This window comes from Python bivittatus, unplaced genomic scaffold, assembly GCF_059951505.1.
Source record: "Python bivittatus isolate LINGU-HERP-01145 unplaced genomic scaffold, Pbiv_v1 ctg000680_np1212, whole genome shotgun sequence".
Lineage (NCBI taxonomy): Eukaryota > Metazoa > Chordata > Lepidosauria > Squamata > Pythonidae > Python > Python bivittatus.
This window is the reverse complement of record NW_028277095.1, coordinates 3,699,053-3,720,759: the sequence shown is the minus strand read 5'-3', so window position 1 is coordinate 3,720,759 and position 21,707 is coordinate 3,699,053. Positions and strand designations below refer to the sequence as shown.

General features: G+C 39.4%; 1 protein-coding gene across 6 annotated transcripts in view; it reads right to left on the bottom strand.

Annotated features, from left to right (window-relative positions):
- PPP3CC (protein phosphatase 3 catalytic subunit gamma) overlaps window positions 1-21,707 on the bottom strand; it is a 68,891-nt gene that overhangs the window by 2,150 nt on the left and 45,034 nt on the right. The window contains exons 7-15 of one of the 6 annotated variants that reach the window (XM_088151866.1): window positions 19,354-19,431; window positions 19,015-19,109; window positions 17,597-17,722; window positions 15,392-15,469; window positions 14,110-14,136; window positions 13,039-13,120; window positions 11,234-11,331; window positions 5,669-5,698; window positions 3,235-3,345 (exon numbers count right to left, since the gene is read on the bottom strand). In XM_088151866.1, the coding sequence (XP_088007992.1) occupies window positions 3,235-3,345; window positions 5,669-5,698; window positions 11,234-11,331; window positions 13,039-13,120; window positions 14,110-14,136; window positions 15,392-15,469; window positions 17,597-17,722; window positions 19,015-19,109; window positions 19,354-19,431 (725 nt within the window). Of the gene's footprint in view, window positions 1-641; window positions 3,346-5,668; window positions 5,699-11,233; window positions 11,332-13,038; window positions 13,121-14,109; window positions 14,137-15,391; window positions 15,470-17,596; window positions 17,723-19,014; window positions 19,110-19,353; window positions 19,432-21,707 lie in introns of those variants that run through there. The other 5 variants (XM_088151869.1, XM_088151865.1, XM_088151868.1 and 2 more) reach the window with 5 other exon arrangements.

The following is a 21,707-nucleotide window of genomic DNA, read 5'->3' as shown; positions in this document are numbered from 1 at the left end:
CTTTATTTTATAAGCATTATTACTGTTGCATGATAAGATCCAAATGTGTGCTTCAGGCTGTCATGGCCCAAATGGTTCCTTCTACATTGATTCCTTGGATATATAAAGATTTTCATCCACATGGCTGAAATTAGCAAATAAATAATGCCCCCATCCTTGGGAGACTCACAATTTGAATCTTATCCAATTCTGAAAAAAAGCTGGATGGAAACACATGATGGATGATATGGCAGAGGCTAAACCAAGTCACCCAAGATTTATGCAACTAAATGAAGCCCTTTCTGAGTGACCTGCAAAAATCTGTTCCTCTCAGATTAGAAGTATTCCAACCAAAGCTGCATCATATCCTACCAGCAGCAAAGGGTGATCTATTCCATGAAGGAAGGAATTCCGACTAGTCTTCTGTAAAAATGAGATGCCAGAGTCAACCTAAACAAAAACGTAAGAGGCCTGCATAATTGAATATGAACTTCTTCATCTCCAAGAGGAACAGTCACACTATTTAGGTGGAAGTTTATGGAAAAAGGACGGTGATAAAAATACAAACCCCTTCAACTGCATCAGTTCTAAAATGCAGATACAAACTAATTTCTTAATTCTTGAGAGGTTTAAGAAACAGGCAAAGCCTATGTCTGTAACCTGGGGTGGGGTGGGATGGGGTGGGGTGTCCATCATGGAGCAAATAAGAGGTATTCTTTTCAAGGATAGACCTGTGATGGCTGATTGTTCTGTTTGTCTAAGCCACTATATTAGAAGAGTTGCCTGAGGAAGACTGACTCAAAACATATCGCAAATAGAGCTAGGAAGGAGCAAGAGCTAACCAGGAAGAGCGCACACTTCTCTTCTCAATGAATGATCACACTTGTATTTTTTTTTTAAAGGAAATCGCTACCAAGGCTTGGTTTCTACCACAATAGACCAAGCTAAGAATTTACTCAACAAAGGATCCCATTTCCAAAATACAACTCAATGGTTCAGTTGTTGCTCTTTGGCACATTATAACACAAATCTCCCTGCTTCTGATTCTCTCCCAAACTAAAACTTTTACTCTGCTTGTTCCTGCAGAGGTTCTTATCAATGCCATGTAGCTATACATTCTTAAAAGAATGTTCATCCCTGTCATTTTTCCCTTGCCAACATCCACTCACCATGGGGAAAACCATGTTTCTTCCCTTATAAGATAAGCAGGCCTTCACTACCATCCATAGGTCCTTCAAGGGCAATGAGAAAGAATTTTCCCTGTTATTTGTTTGGGGTTTTAGAGCTCTTTACAAAGAAGAAGGTTGGGATATTCCATTAACTAAATAAATAGTTTGAGAAATGTTAAAAGAACCACTGAACTATGTACTATGCTTTGAGGAATGAGAAACTTGGGGTTTTTTTTTTTTCAGATGGTACTCCACGAACTCAGAGCCAATGCACAATTTATCAGTTAACTGCGCTTGCAATGGGCATGCAAGCATTTCCTATAGTAAGGCATCCCTAAACACAGATGTGCATCAGAGATCAAAGCCCTAAAAGCATTCCAGGGTACATATCTAGCCAGATGTAGGACTTGCCTAAAACATCTTTTCCATAAACAGTATGAGGTAGCCCTCATTAGGGGTATAAAAAGGCAGCAGTGCTACTTCCCAGAGGCCTAACTTTCAAGGTCCAACTTGAAAGAGATGCACTATTATGCAGGAAATGATAGGTGGTAGTTTTGGGAGGGGCGGGTAATGCTGATTGAAGATGTTTAATATTCAGCCTACATTTGTTTTACAAAATTCTGACTTCACATCAATGATAACTTTTCCTAGTTATAGGAGCTGGAGAATCATACCTTCACCCTTGAAATTACTGAGAAGCCTTTTAGATTCAAGCCAAGAGCATTCTGTCAGTTACATACAGAAGGAAAGAATGGGACTCCTTTCTGGCCTCCTTCTGCTCTTTCAGCCTAAAGAAGACCCCTCAACCAGCATCCCTGCAAAGGCTGCATGAGTGTCCACCTGTCTACAGTGAATAAGTATATGTCGGTACATGTGGACAAGAGAACTGCTCAGTTGTATATTCAGAACTCTACACAAATTACATATTCTCCCTGGATCTTACATTTCCCACACTACTCATTCTAACATGTTGAACCAGGAAAGCAGGAGGCCCTCATGTAGACAAGGCAGATGTATTTTGTGTTGGGGCTTTTATTATGGAGCCACTGTAGGGCAGCTTGTGAGATGTGCTGGATGTGGTAAGAAGGACAAAGTAGCCCAAACATTAATTCACATTAAGATTATGACTGCAAGACAATCTCCTGAGGCTGCTTGTGGTTCAGAGAAACAATATACATCCTATGTGTGTGATGTGGATGCAAATCAAATAGGGTTAAACTCATGGAAAATAGTAGCAGCCATCTGGGTTAGGTCACAAGAGTGATGCTTTTTGATGAATGGAGATCCCTGAATCACATTCATCAAAGCCAACCTAATGGTTTATTCCAAGAGATTTTCTCTATTGAAACTGGGATTTCTGAAGGAAAAGTGATGGATACATTTGAGGTGGTAGGGGAGGAAAAGGGAGATTCCCATTACAGATATCTAGTAACTTATCCTGTGCTGGTTCTCTGTATTTCAACATTTACCTCTGACACAGGGTTCCACAAAGGAAAAAGTTTACCAATTGCCCTAAGCAACATGCCTTTAATGGAAGTCAGGTGCTGGACCATCAGATGTGGTGAGAAACAGGAGGAGAATAAAAAAACAAAAACAGCAAATGTTGGAAGGAATATGTGTTCAAATCAAAGATGCCACTTTTTAAAATGTTAACTTAAAATGGTTCCAATAAATCAGAAACCAGAGTTGGGCTAGGCTGTTTCGGCTTCCCTTCCCACCCCACCCACCAACACAGGCTCCTTCCCTCTTGGCAGGGATAGCTATCTGTACAGAACCCTTTATATATGAACTAGTTTTTAGACCCATTCTAAATTAAAAAAAAAAAAGATGACTTTATATATTGAACATAAAATTTAAAAAACTTACAAAATGGTCACCTCTCTTACAGAATGGATGCAAACTGGATTATGGATGTGCCTCCAGGCTAAGTTGGTTTGTCCCACCCCCACCCCCACCCCCACCCCTTCATAATAAATAAATAGAATTCATTAAGTTTTGGATCCTTTAGTGATATGGAGCTGTTACTGGGCCTTCCTCCCTGTCCCATTCTTTTCCGCAGAGTTTGTTGAAGTTAAATTCACCGGACCGTCAGGATGCTTTGAATCCTTGCGTGGTGGCATACGCTCATTGACACGATCCAGACCTCGGGCTTCTTCAAAGCTGCGGATCTTGTGTTGTGGCGAAAATCCACGGATGGCTAGATGGAGAGAAAAGGGGGAATTGGAGGCATTTCCAAACTAGATTGTTGAATTGTATACAATTGCCACTCTGCTATCAAGCAGAGGTTATGGCTACAGAGCATGTGTCTGACTTTTTAATTCGCTGTATATTGCAAGCTATCATGCTTCTGGCAGTCTAGAAACTATGTGAGGTATTTTCCCTCAAAATATAAAAATATTTATTTCTGGTTATGGTATGCAGAGTTCTCCTATTTTGCTTCTAATCCGAATCATCTGACTTGTTTTTATCTTTAAGGCTTCAAAAATCCTATAGGTTATGTTAGACCAGCCAGATATGGCCATGGGGCAAAATAAATAAATAAATAAGTAAGCAGACAAACACACACATACACGTTTCAAGAGATTTCTCTCAAACTGTTTTCATCTCTCTCACTCTCAAAAAAACAAAAAACAGCTGCTTGTTTCCAGCCTAAATCATTTTTAGGCAAAACTCTTAAAGGAGGCAATTTTTTTTCACTTAGTAAAACTTCAAACTTAATCTGGAGAGAAACAAGTCAGGAAGTCAGACAGATGCTCAATAATGGAAGCACTAGTGCAGTGAAATAACAGCATTCTTTTCAAAGCTGGAAAACATAAAATCAAAATAACTGAGTACTAAATCAAAGTCATAGTCTTCAGCACAGCAGAACACCACACATGCACACACACAAAACCACACCACAAAAAGGGAGAATGAACCAATCTTTGAATGAAAAAGCAGTAATTTTATAAAGTCTTGCATGACCATGAATTGGATGCAGCGAAAAGCTTCAGGTATGGCAAAGCCTCTTCACCCACTTGGCACAGCCTTGTGCTTTCCATCAAATCCAGGGCTGAGCACAAAATCCTCTTCTACAGATTGATTGAGAATGAACAAAGAACTAGCTAGATATATAATTAGCTATTTTACTCCAAGTATAAATTCTTCTACAGCTTGTGATCTCCAGACACCATTTTGCCCAAAGACACTTGCCATCTAGCTATTGGAAATGACAAAATAAATAGGCTGAACTATTTGGTGAATTCAGTATTTCAGTTAAGAAGCTCATCCAAAAATAAAATAAATGGCAATACTGGAGAGCAAGGACCAGGTTTTCTAGATTTTTCTGAAAGTCTGCTCATGTCCTTAAGAGTGTTCTGAATAGAACAAGTTTGGCAAGAACAGAACCAGCAAATACATTCAAAGGCCTTGCTATCTGCTGGCTCAAGAGGGATTATGTTTGATGACACAGAATTCTAGGGCACACATCTAGTATCTATGGAGCACAGGCTTAAATGCATGCTCTGCATGCACACAGTTCTGAGGCTCAGTTCTGGCATTTCCTGTGTAAAGAATATGGAATTAAATTTGAGATTTGTAACTGTCATTGCCAGCTTGAGGAAATAATACACGGCTAAATAAGCATTCTCCCAGTTCAAGGTAGGTGCTTTCTGAGATACACTATCCAATAGATCAGGGGCCACAATGGTCTCCTGAGCAACTGAAGAAATGCTGGAGACCTTCTGGTGGCATGCTGACAAACAGGAAGATTTTTTTGGGGGGGGTGTCTCATTTTGCCATTTTAAGGCAGGAAGGAGAGCAGAAGCCTTGGAGAGGCAAACTGATCCCATTTCCATCCACAAAACCCTGAAAAACAATTTTTGTGTGTGTGGCAAATGATCAGATTTTAGGAGCTATTTGGAGAAGGTTTAAAACTTCTCTAGTCTCATATTAGCCTCTACTGAAAAAAATGAAGTGCTACAAATGGGCTGCCATGGGCAATATGCACTCCATGGTGTTTTCATGTATGTGCACCCACGTACTTTTCATAGAAGTCATTCCAGGGTCACATAAAAACAGATTTGTATGTTGCTTCTATCCCAACTGGTGAATTATGCATCCTTAGCAACTATCTGTCCCATTTCCACTGCTGTATTTCTGTACTCCCAGGAGCCCCCCACAGAAGTCCTAAAGTCAACACAGGATGGTAGGCTTGCTTTGAATAAAAAGGAAAAGCTACAGTATGGAGTATTACACCACTGTAGCTATTGAAACTCAGCACCTTCTCCTTCCCAGAGCTACAATGAAAGTCAGCCAGTCAAGGCAATAGTAGGGCAGAGACAGGAGAATAGCCTGTGTGCTCTTACTTAGGTGGACAATAAGGGTGGAGGATGTGCCAAGCCAGTGCCTTTCTCCTTCAGCTGCTCTCTACTTCTGGTGATGCAAGAATAAGGCCTTTTGTAGTGCTGACAATAAAGCTCTTGGATGGGGAAAAAAAGATTAGCAAATACACAAACCATCTTGCAAGATTCTAGCCATACCTTCCCGTGCCTCTACTGCTTCTACTGTGGCTGTAATACAGAAGGAACAGTGGCATGCAAAAATAAAGACAGAAAAGAGTGAGTGAACTTAACATCACTATGGTTGCTTGAGACTTAGAACCCACCCAACCCCAACAGAGGAGGAGTGTGACGATGACCAGGCAGCAGAGAAGGATGGCAAGAGGGCAAAGATGTGAAGGGCCTTTGGAGGTGTTAAATGTCACTGTGTCAAGACTCATGACAACAGATCAGAAAATGGCTGAGCCGAGTTTTCAGGACAGCAGAATCTAACCATTTTATTGTAGTCAATTCTTCTGTGAGTGGTTGGATAGGGACTAACATGCACCCAATTCCTTCACATTAAAGCATTTAACAGATAACCACTATACCATGGTATCGAAGCTAAGCAACCACTTTTGAAAAAGTTTCTACATGAAGGATGCTTGCTTTAGATTGATTTAGGCCAATTATCATATCAGGACAAGGGGCATTTCAAAGGGAGAGTGATGATGGACAGCAGCAATTAAACCTGAAGTGTTTTTCTACAACTAAAAGAAACCCTGGGCTGTTGGAACTTCCACTCCTTATGACCCACTTCAGACAGGAATTGTTAACAGTTAAACAATGTTTAATTTCCAAAATGGATACTAGCACTGAGCAGTAATCATGAGCATAAATAATCATTCTCAGCTTTTGCCAATCATGAGCATATACCACCTCTTTATAGTTTAATGCCAACAAAAGCATCCTGAAATACTTTTCCTCATTTCCAGTGCAGTATCCCTCTTTGCATGGTCTCTGTCACTGGTCTACCTGACACACCTACCTGTCTGATATCTTTGAAAATGCTACAGAAACAAAAGGAGCGCTATCCACCATGGGCATCCTCTCTGTGATTCCTTAAAGGAGCAAGCCCTCTTCCTGGGCTTGCTCAACTTCAAGAAAGAACTTGAGTTCAAGAGGCATTTCAGTTAAAGAGGCATTATGGTGCTGGCAACACCTGTCACTGCTTGCATAACACCGCTTTAACTGAAATGTGCATGTAAAGATCAGCAAGGGTGTCCACACAGAACTGAAGCACCTCTGCCTACTTTAGATTCATGTGTTGCACACTACTATTTAGAAGCATTTCAACAGGGAGTAGTTTGCCAAGTTTTACTTATTTAAAATATCCGACTTTTATCTTACAAGTTTCCTGAAGCAATGTTGATCCTGTAGTGCTGTCTTGTGCTTTTATTCATCTTATTATACATTATCTAGAACATGTATGCCTGTGCACATACCAGTTAATACTATTCCTGCAACCTGATCCTGTGCAGGACCAAGCAACCATAATCAACATACTCATTGTTATTTGTAATAAGTTAAAGGGAGTGCCTAGGTGCCTTTGAAAATATTTATGAATTAACACACTGAGGGAAATGGATGGAGCAGTAGAAAATTGAAGGAACTATTGCCTTCAAATTTGCTTGTGTGAAGGAGGGACATGGTTGATTTCTCATGGAAAGAAAATGCCAGACTAAATGGATGAATTGGATTGATCAGGATAGTGCTAATAAGCTTAATGCTCTATCATGAGGTGGTATGACAATTCAAATATTTTAGAGCAATGTAATTGTAACTGCAGCAGGAAGTGCAAAGAATTAGCATACAGACTCAGCCAAAGCAAGCATGGATAGCAGATCAGGCCTCCAGCTTGATGGCTATTCAAGTGAAGGGACAAAAGATATGGACCTAGTTGGGAAGTCATAGTTACTATGACTTTATTTATACCATATTTTTCCTCCTGAAAGGGAGCCCAGAGTGATGCAGTTGCAACTCCACCAAATGGAGTTGAGTAGGGCAGAATAAATGACCAAATTCTTCTGGAAGCTGTAGATCATCAAGATTTCAGAAATAAGATGCCGAAGTCGGGGATCACAAACTCTCCAAGCCTGAGACAATAACATACTCTCTTATCTATGACTTCTACCTACAAAGCATCATATTTAATTGACAATGTGTCCAGTCCTCAAAATATTTCTAAGCATTAGTTAATTCACAATTTCTATGCCAAGCTGCTTCACAAGAGCTGCCGTATCTAGATAAAACTTACAAAGGTTATGTTGGCATCAAGCACTGGGCTAATGAAACATTATACCTCAGTATGGGTTATAACATCCCTATATACGTGGCTGATCTAAGCAACTTCATGGTTGAAGAAAACAGTCTCTATTCTTGAGCAGAGTGCCCTTGGAGAGAGGTTCTCCCATTTTTAGAACAGTCTTCTCCAGTCTTGTACAAGAGTAGGGCAGAGTGACTGAGCAAGAGCATGTTCAGCTTATTCTAGAAAAAAATAATAGATGAAAAAGAGAGTACAGACGGAGGCATAGAGCAGTGGAAGCATAGGAATGAAGAGAAAGACTGGATGGAAAAGATGAAAAACCTGATTCAGTAATATCTGGAAAGGACTGTGTTATGAGAGACAGTCTTGAAGCATACAACTCTCTAAGCCTGATTTAAAATAAAGGGGTTCTTAACATGCTTTCATCAGGTGATTTCAGGTGAGAAAAGATACTGCACTTGTTATGAAGCCAGCCACCTGCCCCCAGTGAAAAGGAGCACTACATTTTAGAGAGATTTGCTACTCTTTTGGATCACCTAAGACTCTACTATAGCATGCTTTCCTCACACACAGATGAGAAATGTAATCAAAGCAAACATGAGAGGAAACTATTGTTCATGTGCACCAAGAAGTCATCCAGTATCAATGGAAAGGAAATCAAGCTGGCTTGAAACTTGGTTCAAATGCTGGCAGTAGAAAAGGATTAACACATCACACTACAGATATATTACTATAGGTAATTTCCTGGTGCAAGGCAGTCACTGTTCTCCACCAAAGTAATCTACAATAGCTCATTGTGAGATTATGTAGTGATTTCATTAACAGATTAATGTGATAGGACACTTTTTAGTACCCAGCTGATATTTTTACAATATGCAACTGTTACAGAAGAACACATCTATGCATACACATGGCAAAACCAGATAATGGAGCTTGGAATTTGGGGGTTGCAGTGGAAACCTTGCTGAAAGCTTCAAGTGCATGAATGTTATAATAAAGGCAAATTCCACAGCCAGGATAATTAGTAAAAGCATCTGCCAATACTTGTACATAAATCTATTTTCACTTAGAAAAAAAAACAAGGGGAGACAGAATAGAAATTTGTATTATTATATATGATGTGGAAATTTAGATTCAGAGGTTTTTTCCCTCTCCCATTTTTCCAACAAAGCTGAATGTTGGTAGATTCAGGACAGACAAGTAAGAATTTATCATGCACATATATCTGCTGCCTCAACACATCTGGCAGGCACCAAACTGCAGAGTTTCAGAATATCACCATTAAATGCTAGAAAGAAAACACTGCTCTTATATTCTGCTTGTACATTTCCAGGAGACCTTTGATAGGTTACAGTGGGAATGTAATGCTGGACTAGAGAGGATTTGGATCTCATAAAGTGAGTATCATGTTTTGTTCTTAATTAAAAAGTTGCAACAAGCCATAATTTGCCAAAATGTCAAATTTTCTTAAGTTTCACATAACATAAGGTATTTGAGCATCTCTGATTTATTGGAATATCTTGATCAGCAAAAGATAGCTTATGCTGTTTATGCTTCTCAAAAGGAAATCTTCTTTAGAACCAGGAGGGAAAATAAAGCCGTTATTTGTGATTTTACTGGCTGATCCAAGCTACTAGGAGTGAGCAACGTATGATGTGGTATAGAGAAGTACAGAGATGGCCCTGAAGAAGGAATTCAACAACCGTTATGTGAACATCAGCTTAGCCCCGATGGAGAGGAGTGGGTAAAGAAAAAAATCAGGATTCCCCTGCCTTGGTCCTCCTTAGAATAAGAGGAGAGAATAAGAGGAAATCTCTGACAGGGTTTCAAGATTCTGTTATTATACCTTTAACAAGAAAGCAGAATTCCAGTAGTTCATGCGGTATCTGTTTCCTGACCAGGTCTACCTCAAAGGGCTGACACCCTCCACATGCTGATACATAGCAATTCTTATCATCCTTCCTTATTACCCATATTAGCTGTAGCTGATAGAAGAACACTATGGTCTGGAGGACCACAAGTTAATTTAATCCATTTAATCACACTTATTATTTTATGTAAGCCATCCTCAGTATCCTTCTGGGATGAATAGCATATTGAAATACATACATCAACAAACAGATCCTTTCATTAGATACTGCTTTTCCTGCATTTCCTATAAACCAATCAATTCTGTGCAGGATATGAAGAGGACTTCTTAAAGGTGTACCTGGCAGGTTTTTCATTTTGTTATCACCATCTTCTAACAATATTCACAAAAGGGTAGGGGGAACATTCCATACTGCACTCCATTGGATCCTACTGAATTCAGGGTAGGATAAGGCCAAGAGGCAGCAAAGAAATTTTAACCTAGATGCAGCAGGAAGTAGGAAGCTTAGAAGCCTGAGAGAAACAACTGATCTGACTGGCATATCCTGGAGGATATAAATTAATACTTTGTATGTGGAAATTGCTTATATTGTTTATTTATTAAGTTTGAATGCTATCTGACCCCCAATGACTCTCTATATGTTAGGTAATATGGCACAAAGATGTGGGATTACAACTGCGAAGTTTATGCTTTACTTACTTATTTTTCTTTATCAAGACTGAATTTCTGAAACAGGAAGTACGCAAAACCTAGCTCAAGATCCATTAAGGATTGTCAAATAACATCAATGCAAGGAAAGGGGAAAGCCAAACAACCTAAACGTGACTCTCCATTCATTGTTTTATAGCCCCTGAGTTTCAGGTATCTGGCTGAATTGAAAATTCAACTGGAAATCCATATATGTTCCATTCCTACTCAAAACACTGCTCCGTATAATCCAACTTAACTAGTCTGAAACTCACCGAATGCCATACAAATACTTCAGGCTGATTTCAGTTCAGGATCAACAGGGAAAACTAATGCAAAAATGGGGAGGAAATCTCAGGAAACCTCAACCAATAATGTTACCACTAAAGTCAGATGGTCAAGAGTAGACCAATGGCAGTTGTGGATGCTCTTTGCATGGCAGCAGAAGCCCAGCTGTTATTAAAGGGAAGCTCTGGAAAGTTGTTACAAAGAACAGATCTACACGAGTGTTACGTTTTTGGGTTCAGCAATGACGTTATACACATGTCCTGGAGACGATCTTTCCTTTTAGCTTTCTTGCCGGGTTTCTATTAAACTAAACCAAGTGGCTTCAACCTCACTTTTCTACCCATCTCGTCTAGGTTTTATTCATGCGCTATCTTGGAACACCAGATCTGGAAACCCAGGATATGGCTAGATAATCCATGGTGACCCTTTGCAATTCATCTTTTTTATGACAAAAGTCTAGACACTGTGATGGGAAGGGAAATGTGGCAATGGGAAAACTTCAGTTCTTGCTGCAAAATCTAGTGGTTCTCTTAAGGTATGTTCAGAAGCTAAATGTCCATTCCTATCCTTCATATCCCACGCACAGAAAGCAGGGCTTTGTTTCTCATATACTTACCTGTCTGTAAAGTCTGCTTCCCCCCTGAGAGGACCCCCAGGGGCAGAGTACCTGTGGGAGTCAGGCCTTTGAGCGTCAGCACGCTCTCACTCTCCTCTCTGAAAACAGAAGCAATGGGGCCAATTTATACATAAGCAAACAGACAGTTCTTTATTTATACATAAGCAAACAGACAGCACATCAGTTCTTTAGGACCCTGGTACTTGAAATTCTGTAGAGCAGTGTTTCTCAACCTTGGCCATTTTAAGATGTCTCAATTTCAACTCCTTGTATTAGCAATGGCCATGCTGGGTGGGAAATTCTGGGAACTGAAGTCCAACCACCTCAAAGTTGCCAGAGCTGGGAAACAGTGCTATAAAATGACTGACCATCAATAATAAAAAAAAGAATATCAACTAAAAGGACAAGGCCCCTGATGCACATCAATTATATACAATAGCACCTTTTCAGACTAATAAATGTTATTAAAAGGCATAACCTTTTTGAGCTGCATCAGAGGAGGCAAGCTGTAGGCCACAAAAACCTATGCCTTTTAATAACATTTGTTGGCCTGAAAAGGTTCTACCAGACTCCTGATTTTTGGGTTGCATAGATAAATATGATTCTCCTCCTACAATTATATATGGTGTATTTATCATACAGTGAAAAGAACAGCCTCTTAAAAATCAAATCTGTTGAAACTTCATCCACTCTAACAAATAGCTATTTTATAGAGCTGTGGCAAATGTTTCTGCAGAATTACAGACAACATGTAATAAAAGAAATAATATTAAACATTCACCTGGAGTATTTAATATGAGTTCCTAAAGGTACTCAAATAATTTCTGGCAAAGATTTGAACCAGTGACTTCCTGGATGATACTGAGTATCAGATCACTATTCAGAGTACTGACATTTTCCAAAAGAGTACAAAATCTGAACAGTGGTAAGAGAGAAGCCAAGGGCTGCAACGGGCATAGTGGTGTTGAGCCAAACAATTCCTCACTTTTTATCTCAAATAATCCCAAATTATGACCTGCAGGGCCCACCCTTTTACAAAGAAGTCAGCAACTTTTTCAAATGGCAGTCATTATTGATCAACTTAGATGATGTTGTGAGCATCACAAAGTATATATCCATACATTTAAATTTTAGAAAGTTAAATTTTAACAAAACAATTACATGTTTAATCTTTTAAAAATATTATAAAATTGGCCAAAATCTCTTGACACTTTATATGAATACATAATGATCTTGCAAGGCTTGGCTATCTTCAGAGATTTTAGCTATTTCTTTTTGTTTTGGTCTTTTAAAAATCTGGCGGTCAGTGGGTGCCATCAAATGTTATTATGCCACCATGTTGCCAACCTCTGCTTTAACTGGTGTGTGGAATTAAGCAGGGCCTTGTCTGTTCCATCTAGATGTGAGATGATCTAGGACTCACATTCATCCTGCTTTTAATTCCAAGAAGAAAGAAGGTGGGACGTATTGGCCATATGAAACAAACAGCTGATACTCCTTAAAAGCTTTACTATGGGAGATACTTGTCCGTAGCATTCAAACATTTAAAAAACCATAACCACCTGGGTAAGATACATCTTGGAAAAGTGCTGGTTCCAGAGAGAATGATCCACACAGTTAATCTACATGACTGGCCTTTGTGCTTATGGATTTTCAAACATTCAAAGTTTTTGTACTTTTTCCAAATGTGGCTCATGGTGAGCACCTTTGAGCTGTACTGATACAACAAGGGCAAGTCTGGCAAAATGATTAAGCAACTTTATCCTCCATTTCTCAGCAAGATTCCCACGAAAGAGCAAGCTTACCGAAGAACTGAAAAGACTCGTGCCATCTTCCCAATGGCCCTGATCTTATTCCTGATGATCTCTTTACGGGCATTTGTGCCTCCTTAGGAAAGAAGAATCAAAAAAGTTTTAAAAGAATGAGGCACAAAAATGCTTAAGGCTCAGGCGATGCCAGTATTCAGCATCTACTTGATTCTAGGAAAGAGAAACCAGATTACAACTTTACAGCTAAATTCCATTAGTCAGTTACAGAAAGGTCATGATCAGAATGGAAAGGATAGCAGGTGACTGACAAGGTGACATACAGACAAGAAAGTCCAAATGGGGGAAAAAGGACCACAAGAAGAAATATGCCAAGTGTTATTCTGAGCAGCAGACCTCTTTGCCTCCCACCAGTGGGTCTGACCACATCACACAAGGGATGTAACATGAATGACTCAGCCACAGAGAGACAGTTTGGCAATGGAAGGACACAAGGACAAGACCAAGTGAAGGTGAAGACATCAGGATTCTGGGCTGTGCTTGCAGAAGGGAGAGTGGTCATACAAGCACTATCTTCAGCACAGATGCAGAAAAGGAATGGCTAGAACTTTGTGACTTTGTTTAAGCTCTCATTTAATATAGCATATTAGAGATAAGTCCACTCCCTTTTACTACACAGACCAAACGGGGATTGAAAAGAATGGAGACTTGGGGGAGAGGGGGTTCAGTTATAAACTGAATGACAAATACATTTTCTATGAATTGAGATCTTATTTTGCTTGTTGGTTATGATCCAACTATGCATTAAGAATAGGACAAGCCAAACTGGAGATCTGACATGCACCAATGGATCAGCCATGCATAAGGTGGCTGCATTCAAAAGTCAAGAGAAATGTGACCCCACCACACACTGTTCAGGTTCCTAAAGGAACAAAATAGGGTTTTAAAAAAAGAAACAAATCAAACGCACCACGTTCATGTTAAAACCGAAGGGGGACAAAGGGGAAATGGCGAGACTGTCCAACTAGTCAGCTATTCAAAATCCACTCCAAGGAAATCTGGTGGCACAGGCAGTGAGAATTAAGCTTTTAGCAAATTCTAGCTGGGTACCTTTCGGATAGCTTGAAATGTAGTTATCTTCAGGGAGAGGAGACACCAAGTATACAAGGAGATGAAGATAGAGATAGAAGAAACAAATTTAATTTCCATGGGAGGGAGCGAAGAACATTAAAAAAATGCAATGGGACAAGGAAGTAGTTCTCTTTTGCACTTCTGTACTAGCTCATTTGGTTAAGTCTTCCTCCCTTTTACTAAAACTTTGTTTGCCAAACTCTGGATGGCAATCAACTTGACTTCCATTTTCCAGACATTATCACATAAATATTACTAAAGGCCAAAAAGAGGAAGATGATTTTATTCTTGGAGAGTATGCAGAAATGACAGAAAAGCCAGTCTAATGATCAATGATTAAAAAGCATTGCTCCATTAATCTTTTTCATCAGTTAATAGCATTCATACTAAAAGGCAGCCAAAAAAAATTCTTACTGTACAGTTAATAAGGTCAGAAATATGGGCTTTTATTACAATTGGTAAGAGGAGTTATTATCTAAAGATATCTCCCTGCACAGTGATGGTGCAGTAATGTTTATGTTCCTAACCAATTATTTTCTAGTTACATGAGGCTGTCAAGTGCTCCCAGTTATATTTTGGAAGAGCCAAAACAAGTTCCCAGAACAACCCATAATATTGCCCCACACACAATTTACACACACATACACACACATTTTGCTTAAATTATTTTAGGGACAAATAGGATAGTGTTTATTATGATAATCTTCACGGTCCCATCCCATCCAGAATACTTCTGGAGTCAAGTTGTTGTTTTTTTAAAGCACATGTAAGATTTCTGTATGTGATAAACAAGCATCCTTTAATTTAAATGTAACACTGATTGGCCCAGAAGTTGAGGACTATCTGATCAAGTCAATTATATTCACAATTCCATCAACTTATCCTGGGAACAGGGGTAGGAACAGATACAAATGAGGAACACTGAGCATTCAGGCTTTCTACCTTGATCAAGGTTCCTTTCTTAAAGTCTCCCTTTCCATTTTTACAATTTTGATACAAATAGTAAGCTACTGATGCTAGATCAAAGATAAAGCCACGGCAGTAGACTGGTGTGTGGGTGAGGAGAGGTGAAGTTCTTTTAGTCCAAGAGAAATAACTGTCTGTAAACCAGCCAAAGACAGCAAACTTAAATTATGAATGAAAAATATGGCAATAAAATGGTGCTAAGAAAAAGGCTGCATATTCAGTACTAAAATGTCAGTCTCTCCGGATTTACTTGAACCCACCCAAGACCCTGAAAACATTACAAAAGTGTGGTTACCGTCCAAAGTTTCATCTCCATCTGAAATCAGCTCATCATCGGAGCAGATGTTGAGGATGTTAACCAGCATCTCTGTAACTGCAGGAAGTAGAGAGAAAAATTTATTAAGCAGCAGCATCAAACAGTTGCTGGGGCTAGGTACAAAAGTTGTTTCCTTGCCTATTCCCTTGCAACCTGTTCCAATTCAAGCTGCAATTGATGTAAAAGGCAGTGCCCATGTCAGAGGCCATTACTATCAAGTACAATATACTGTGTTGCTGCCTTTGGTTGCCAGTGTTCAAATACTTGTTTTTTTACTTTCAAAATAGCTTTGGGACTGCCTTCTCCAAGTACAGTAGAACCAACCTATCCAATCTGTTTGGGCTAAATGAGATTCTATGTATAATCAGTCTACACAAGAGGAGGTCAGTGGGAGCCAGAAAATGCTTTTTGCTGATGCTTCCACCCCCATCCCCATGGAACAGCCTTCTCCCGGTAGGCAGATCAGCAACAACTCTGAAGATATTTCAAAAAGCAGTCAAAATGGAGTTATTCCACAAGGCTTTTGAAAGCTGATATCATCTCATTGCTGGATGGTGTTATGGCTGATTGAACAATGATTGAAACCATTTTAACTTTTTAAATTGTAGATTTATTATGCTTTTATCTTATATTGTTTTTGATGATGATGATGATGATGATGATGATGATGATGATGATGATGATGATGGTGATGACTGTCATAAACCACCAGGAATAGTTTGGTCTTGGGGGTACATAAATGAAATAAGTAGCTACAGTAAATAAACTGAAGTGACACTCTTTCTGAACCAATAAAATACAGTTTAAAACTGATCTGCGATCATGGTGTAGCAGGCAAATGATATAATCTGCAGGAGCAAACTCTGTCTGTACTAAAGCAGTGATAATTTACCCAAGAGAGGGCATCATCACACAGCAAAAAATAAAGCATTGCTTGATATTTTGTATGAATCAAGCTGCCTTGTCAATATCTAAAGTATTTGCAAGTGCCTCTGGTTTAGCACTGAGATCACATGGGACGGGTGACTGCAAAGCCTCAAACTCTGGGGCTCACTCCTTTCCTACACAACTGGGACATGGAAAAACCAACTTGGTAGATTTCTGGCTTATGAATTAGGAATCATGATTTTTAAAAGGAATGGGGAAACTTTGATCCTCTGGATATCACTGATGGCAATTTGGCATTCTTCAGTATTGGTCATGTTGATTGGGACTACTGAAGAGTTATAGTTCAGCTACACCTGAAGGGCCACAGATTCCCCACTCTGGCTTAAAAGAAACTTTAGATGCTAAGGAATTACTTGAGGGACTGCCTCTCCCCAATTACATCTACCCACCCCATCAGGTCCGGCAGGAGGGGCATGCTCTGGGTTCTGTCAGTAATGAGTGTCACCTGGCAGGGCCCAGAAGGAGAGCTTGCCGTGGCATTCATCCTGTGGAACATCATCCCCTCAGAGATTAGACCATCCCCGACCCTTATTATTATTTTTCCAAGTCTCATAATGGGAAGTGCTTTCTCTCTCTCTCACACAGATGAGGGACTAGGGATATGATGTAGTAACACTGTCAAAATCTTTTAGGACAGCAGTAGGACATTTAGGACTTAAAACCGAGCCTATGGAATGAAGACTAAATCAGCTTCAGAAGAAATGGTGTTTCAGGAAAAAAACAGCAGGAAAAGGATAATTCAAACAGCAGCTTTGATTACTGAAGAACAGAGGCCTATAAAGTTACGCCCATTTTCTGATGAGTAAGTAGGACATTCTTGTTTGATGTTAGTTTTGGTACTTTATTGTGGCTTCTCCCAACTCAGGCACCCTCCAGAAATATTTAATCACAACTTCCATCATCTATTCCCTAAAACAAACAGAAAATGCTGATTTTTTTCCTCACTGTTTTTCAGTCTGTTGCAAAGTTACTCTAAATTTCCCACTACAGTAATACTAGCCAGTAGCCTGCTTATTTTTTTAAAAAAATGTTAAGTTGCTCTGAAAGCCAGATTTTGCATAGCTTTGTCAAAATACAGTGCTTTAGTGAGCACAACTTTACAGGGCAGCAGCAGAAGGCCCAGGGCCTACATCTAGCCCAGACTAACAAATCCTATTGTTCTGGGGACCCTTTCCTTCACTGCTTGGTTAACTCATTTTCCTACTGAGATTTGTTTATGGCAGTTCTACCCCTTACCTTTTTCTCCTACAAAAGGCAGAGACCATGTGAAAACATCCATGAAATTAGGAAGCCAGTAGGGGTGCGGAGAGCAGTTGAACTGTCTGATATTCATGACATTATTTTCATATTTTAAAACAGCAGCTAGAAGAAAACAAAAGATGATGAGTGTTGATTTCTAACTCCTTTCCAGGTTTACAGAGCTCTGAAAATACAGTTCTGTTGCTAGGTAAAACATCTATTAAACAAAATGAAATATCCCACCTGAGACAAAAATATGAGATAAAATGTATCTTTGCTATAGGCAGACTACTGAAAACTGAAAAGAAGAAGTTAATGTCATCTCCTAACATATTTTAGTGCTCTGTGGTATGAGCACTTGCCTTACACCCTCTCTTCCTCTAGCCTGGCTGCAAAGAGCCTGGAAACATTTAACTTCATTTTTCAACAGCACAGAGTACTGCCTGTTATGTCTGAAGCAGAAAGAACAGAGGTACCATGAACAATGGTTTGTCCTGACAAGCCAATTTCAAATCATAGATTTACAAGAGTGGTTGTTCAGATGAATTTAATGTACTATTAACTAATTCCTGGTTCAGACATAACAAGTCATAACTAGTTGAATAGAAAAAGAACTGCTTTCTATCTCCTCTTTATGGCCGTATCACAGGACAAGGCACACAAATACTGGTATCATTAACTCAAAATTTAAAACTGCATCTGGACAAGGACAAGCACTTCCACAGGAACAACATCCAACTGATTCTTAATGCCAGCTGATATTCAGTTAATATTTGTTAACCATATTTGCTTTCCACCTGTTCCAAAGAATTCAGGGTTTCACGAACTGTCCCCTCATCAACCCTGTGAAATGAAGCTACTCATGTAATTTTGGCCTAGTGTGAACAAACAACTCTCTGCTCCACAGTCCAAAAACCTCCCCATGATTACATAAATTCTGCACATGGCCAGAAGAATTGCAAACTGAACCATCCCCAGACATCAAATTTAGTTCATTCAGCATGACAGGAAAGTTAAACAGGGCCAGCAGAATGTGGCAAGTTCACAAACATTGCAGGCCAAGCTCAGGATCAGAGAAGATGCTGTCTAAGGGGGACAAAAAGCACCAGAGTGAAGACTGAGACTATTTAGGAGGAACATCTCTTTACGATTCCAAATGACAACAGACAAGACAACTTCTTCATTACTATTCTATTCTTCTCTCTCATGGCAGTCTTCAGGCTGGGGAGAATTTCAACAAGGGGATAAGGGGAAGAAGAAATAGACCAAATGAGCTGTCCTTTTATACTCTTCTAATGTAGAATGGACACATGGTCCCAACTTTCCCAACAGAAAAATCAAGCAAAAATAGTGTACTTTTTAAAAATCAACAATAATCCAACTCAAGCACCCATCACATACATTCAACAACTTACCCTTGTTGTTATAGACATCTAGATAATTTGGTGCAGAAAAGATTGTGATGAGGGATGGAAAACCTGTAGTTTGGCTCTTTCTGTACATTCGGTACCTGAAAAAGCAGGCAAAATCTGAGCAGGCTGGTTTTATAAAACACATTAACCAAGAAAGCTGTTAAACACAGAAGTGAAATTATTAACTTCCTCGTGAGATGGGCAGTGTCTAAATTAAGAAAGAAAGAAAGAAAGAAAGAAAGAAAGAAAGAAAGAAAGAAAGAAAGAAAGAAAGAAAGAAAGAAAGAAAGAAAGAAAGAAAGAAAGAAAGAAAGAAAGAAAGAAAGAAAGAAAGAAACTTACCCAGCATCCTGGGCTTCGTGTGCTCGGATCACAGATAACAAATTATTGTTTTGCAAAAATTCACAAATTGCGGGGTAACTGAAAGAGAAGGTTTTAGAGACATGTTAGCATGTTATGAAATAACTGGTTTCTTATCCTTAATGAGAAGCTACCTGTGAATCCATACATTTGGGCTTTGTCACACAGCAATTCAGATCAAAATGTTTCTTAGTGAAACATCAAACAGATTCTGGGAAAGTTAAGAAGCAAAAAAGACCATTGCAGAAGAAACACCCCAGCCGAGGGGAGGAGGGAAGTGTGAGAGACTCAGAGCAACTCCGCCTTAACTACACTAGGTATAAGATGAGTGGAAGAATTGCTCTGAGAGGCTTTCACAATTAATATCAAGCCCTTCAAGGCTGGCAAACTCAGGATACAAGAGCCACTTATTTTGGGGGGAATATTTTTATTGCCTGTAGGATATGGAACAGAATCTTGAAAGCCTGTCAAAGCAAATCTCCTGCTCAACTTCTATCTAGTGTAATTAAGGTAGAGTTGCTCTGAGTCTCTTTTTCATGCTTTTCCCCCTCCCCTGGGTTGAGGTGTCTCTTCTGCAAAGGTCATTTTTCCGCTTCTGCTTTCCCAGAGTCCATTAGACATTCCATCACTGTTCCAAAGCTTGAGATTTTCAGTAGGAGCTCTGCCTATCCCACAAGTTCCTGTGAAATCGCAGAGCTCCCACCAACCACCTCAGCTCCAATGCCTGCCACAGTATCACAAAACCTTAGGTGCTTCATCTGAGGCATTATTCTCAAATTCTAGATATAAGGGTAGGTCAGTTATGTGAATTATAACACGGTAAGTAACCAGTTCTTCACTATTTTCTCTGATTTACATATGGATTATTAACTTTATCTGGAGGCACAAGATTAAGAGAGTATGAAGAACAATACAGCTCTGCCAAATGCTGCACTCTAGTTGGTTCTAATGTAATGATTGACAAGCATTGATGTTTGTGACCAGGTTGCTACTCCACAAATGTCCAGAAAAGGAACATCCCTCATAAGAGTAGCACATATTGAATGACCCTATAGGTTGACTTGATAGGGCCATTTCATTAGATCATAAAAGAACTGGGTCATAGTGATCTCCTACTTTGTGAAATCTTATAAAGAATTAGGAAGGTCCACTTTGGCCACAAGCAATAAAGAGAACATTTTATGAAAAAAATAAAATACAATAGTCAGTTTGAGAATGACAGAGTGCAGGACATTTTTAAGGATATGTCCAGATTTAAGAAAAAATATGGAAAGAATGAAATCTTGCCTAAGATTGCCCTATCTGGCTGATGAATTAGTTTATCCCTGAGGAATACTAGATGCATCTTAAAGTTATGGAGTTCTCATTCATCATTTTCTTTTTGGCCAGAGGTGATAGCTAATAAGAATGCTGTCTTCTGAGTATGTAAATGGGATGAACCGTGGGCTATCATTTAAAGGAGATGCAGTCAACAAGCAAAGCATCAGCAACAGAACCCAAACTGGAAGAACCAGAGGTAGCATAGAGAAAGATTTTTACATCTCTTTTACCTATCTGACTTGAGTCAATGGAGATATAAAGAGTGCAATTGCCTCTACTATGATGGAATTGGAAGTGGATGTTATAATAAAAATTAGCAGCCTTTCTCCTGGAACCTATAAAGGTTTCTGAATTGCTTTCAAGTGGGTGGCATTGATTATGACTCTGATCAAGAATCTTTAACTATTTGTAACAAAGTGAGTAGCAGAATCAGAGCCAGCATTACCAATGAATCCTTCAGCAACTGAAAAACAGGATTCTCTAGCACTCAATCTGGTTGCTTGACATTAAGGCCAAGAGTTTGGGTCATATGAATTATTTGTTCCATGTAGGAACTAATGTCCTTTGAAGGAAAAAAATAACAGTTGGTCTCCAGTGGTCATATCTCGCAAGGAAGGTGCAACAATGGATCTAAAGGATCTCATAACTGATAAGAGTCATGTGAGCTGCAGCCTCTTTTGGGAGCTGAAGTACAGGAACATGACCTGTCACAGATGGTGTACCATGGTTCAATGTTCTTGAGTCCTGATACCAGGTGGAGGGCCAATTATAGGAAAATCATATTCCTAGAGATGCCTGAATGGGAAAAACTCAAGATGGAGCACCATGAGATTCATAAGGTCTGCCAGTTTGATTCCAGCTTGGGATGGACAATGGAATTGATAATGTATGAGAGTAAAGGTTATAGTTCTACAACTCTGGTATTGTCTAAAAGGAGATTAGAAGCTCCATAAATTCAGTAAACGGGAATGCTCAGGAACATGCTAAGGAAAATGTATTATAGGTAGGAATCAAAA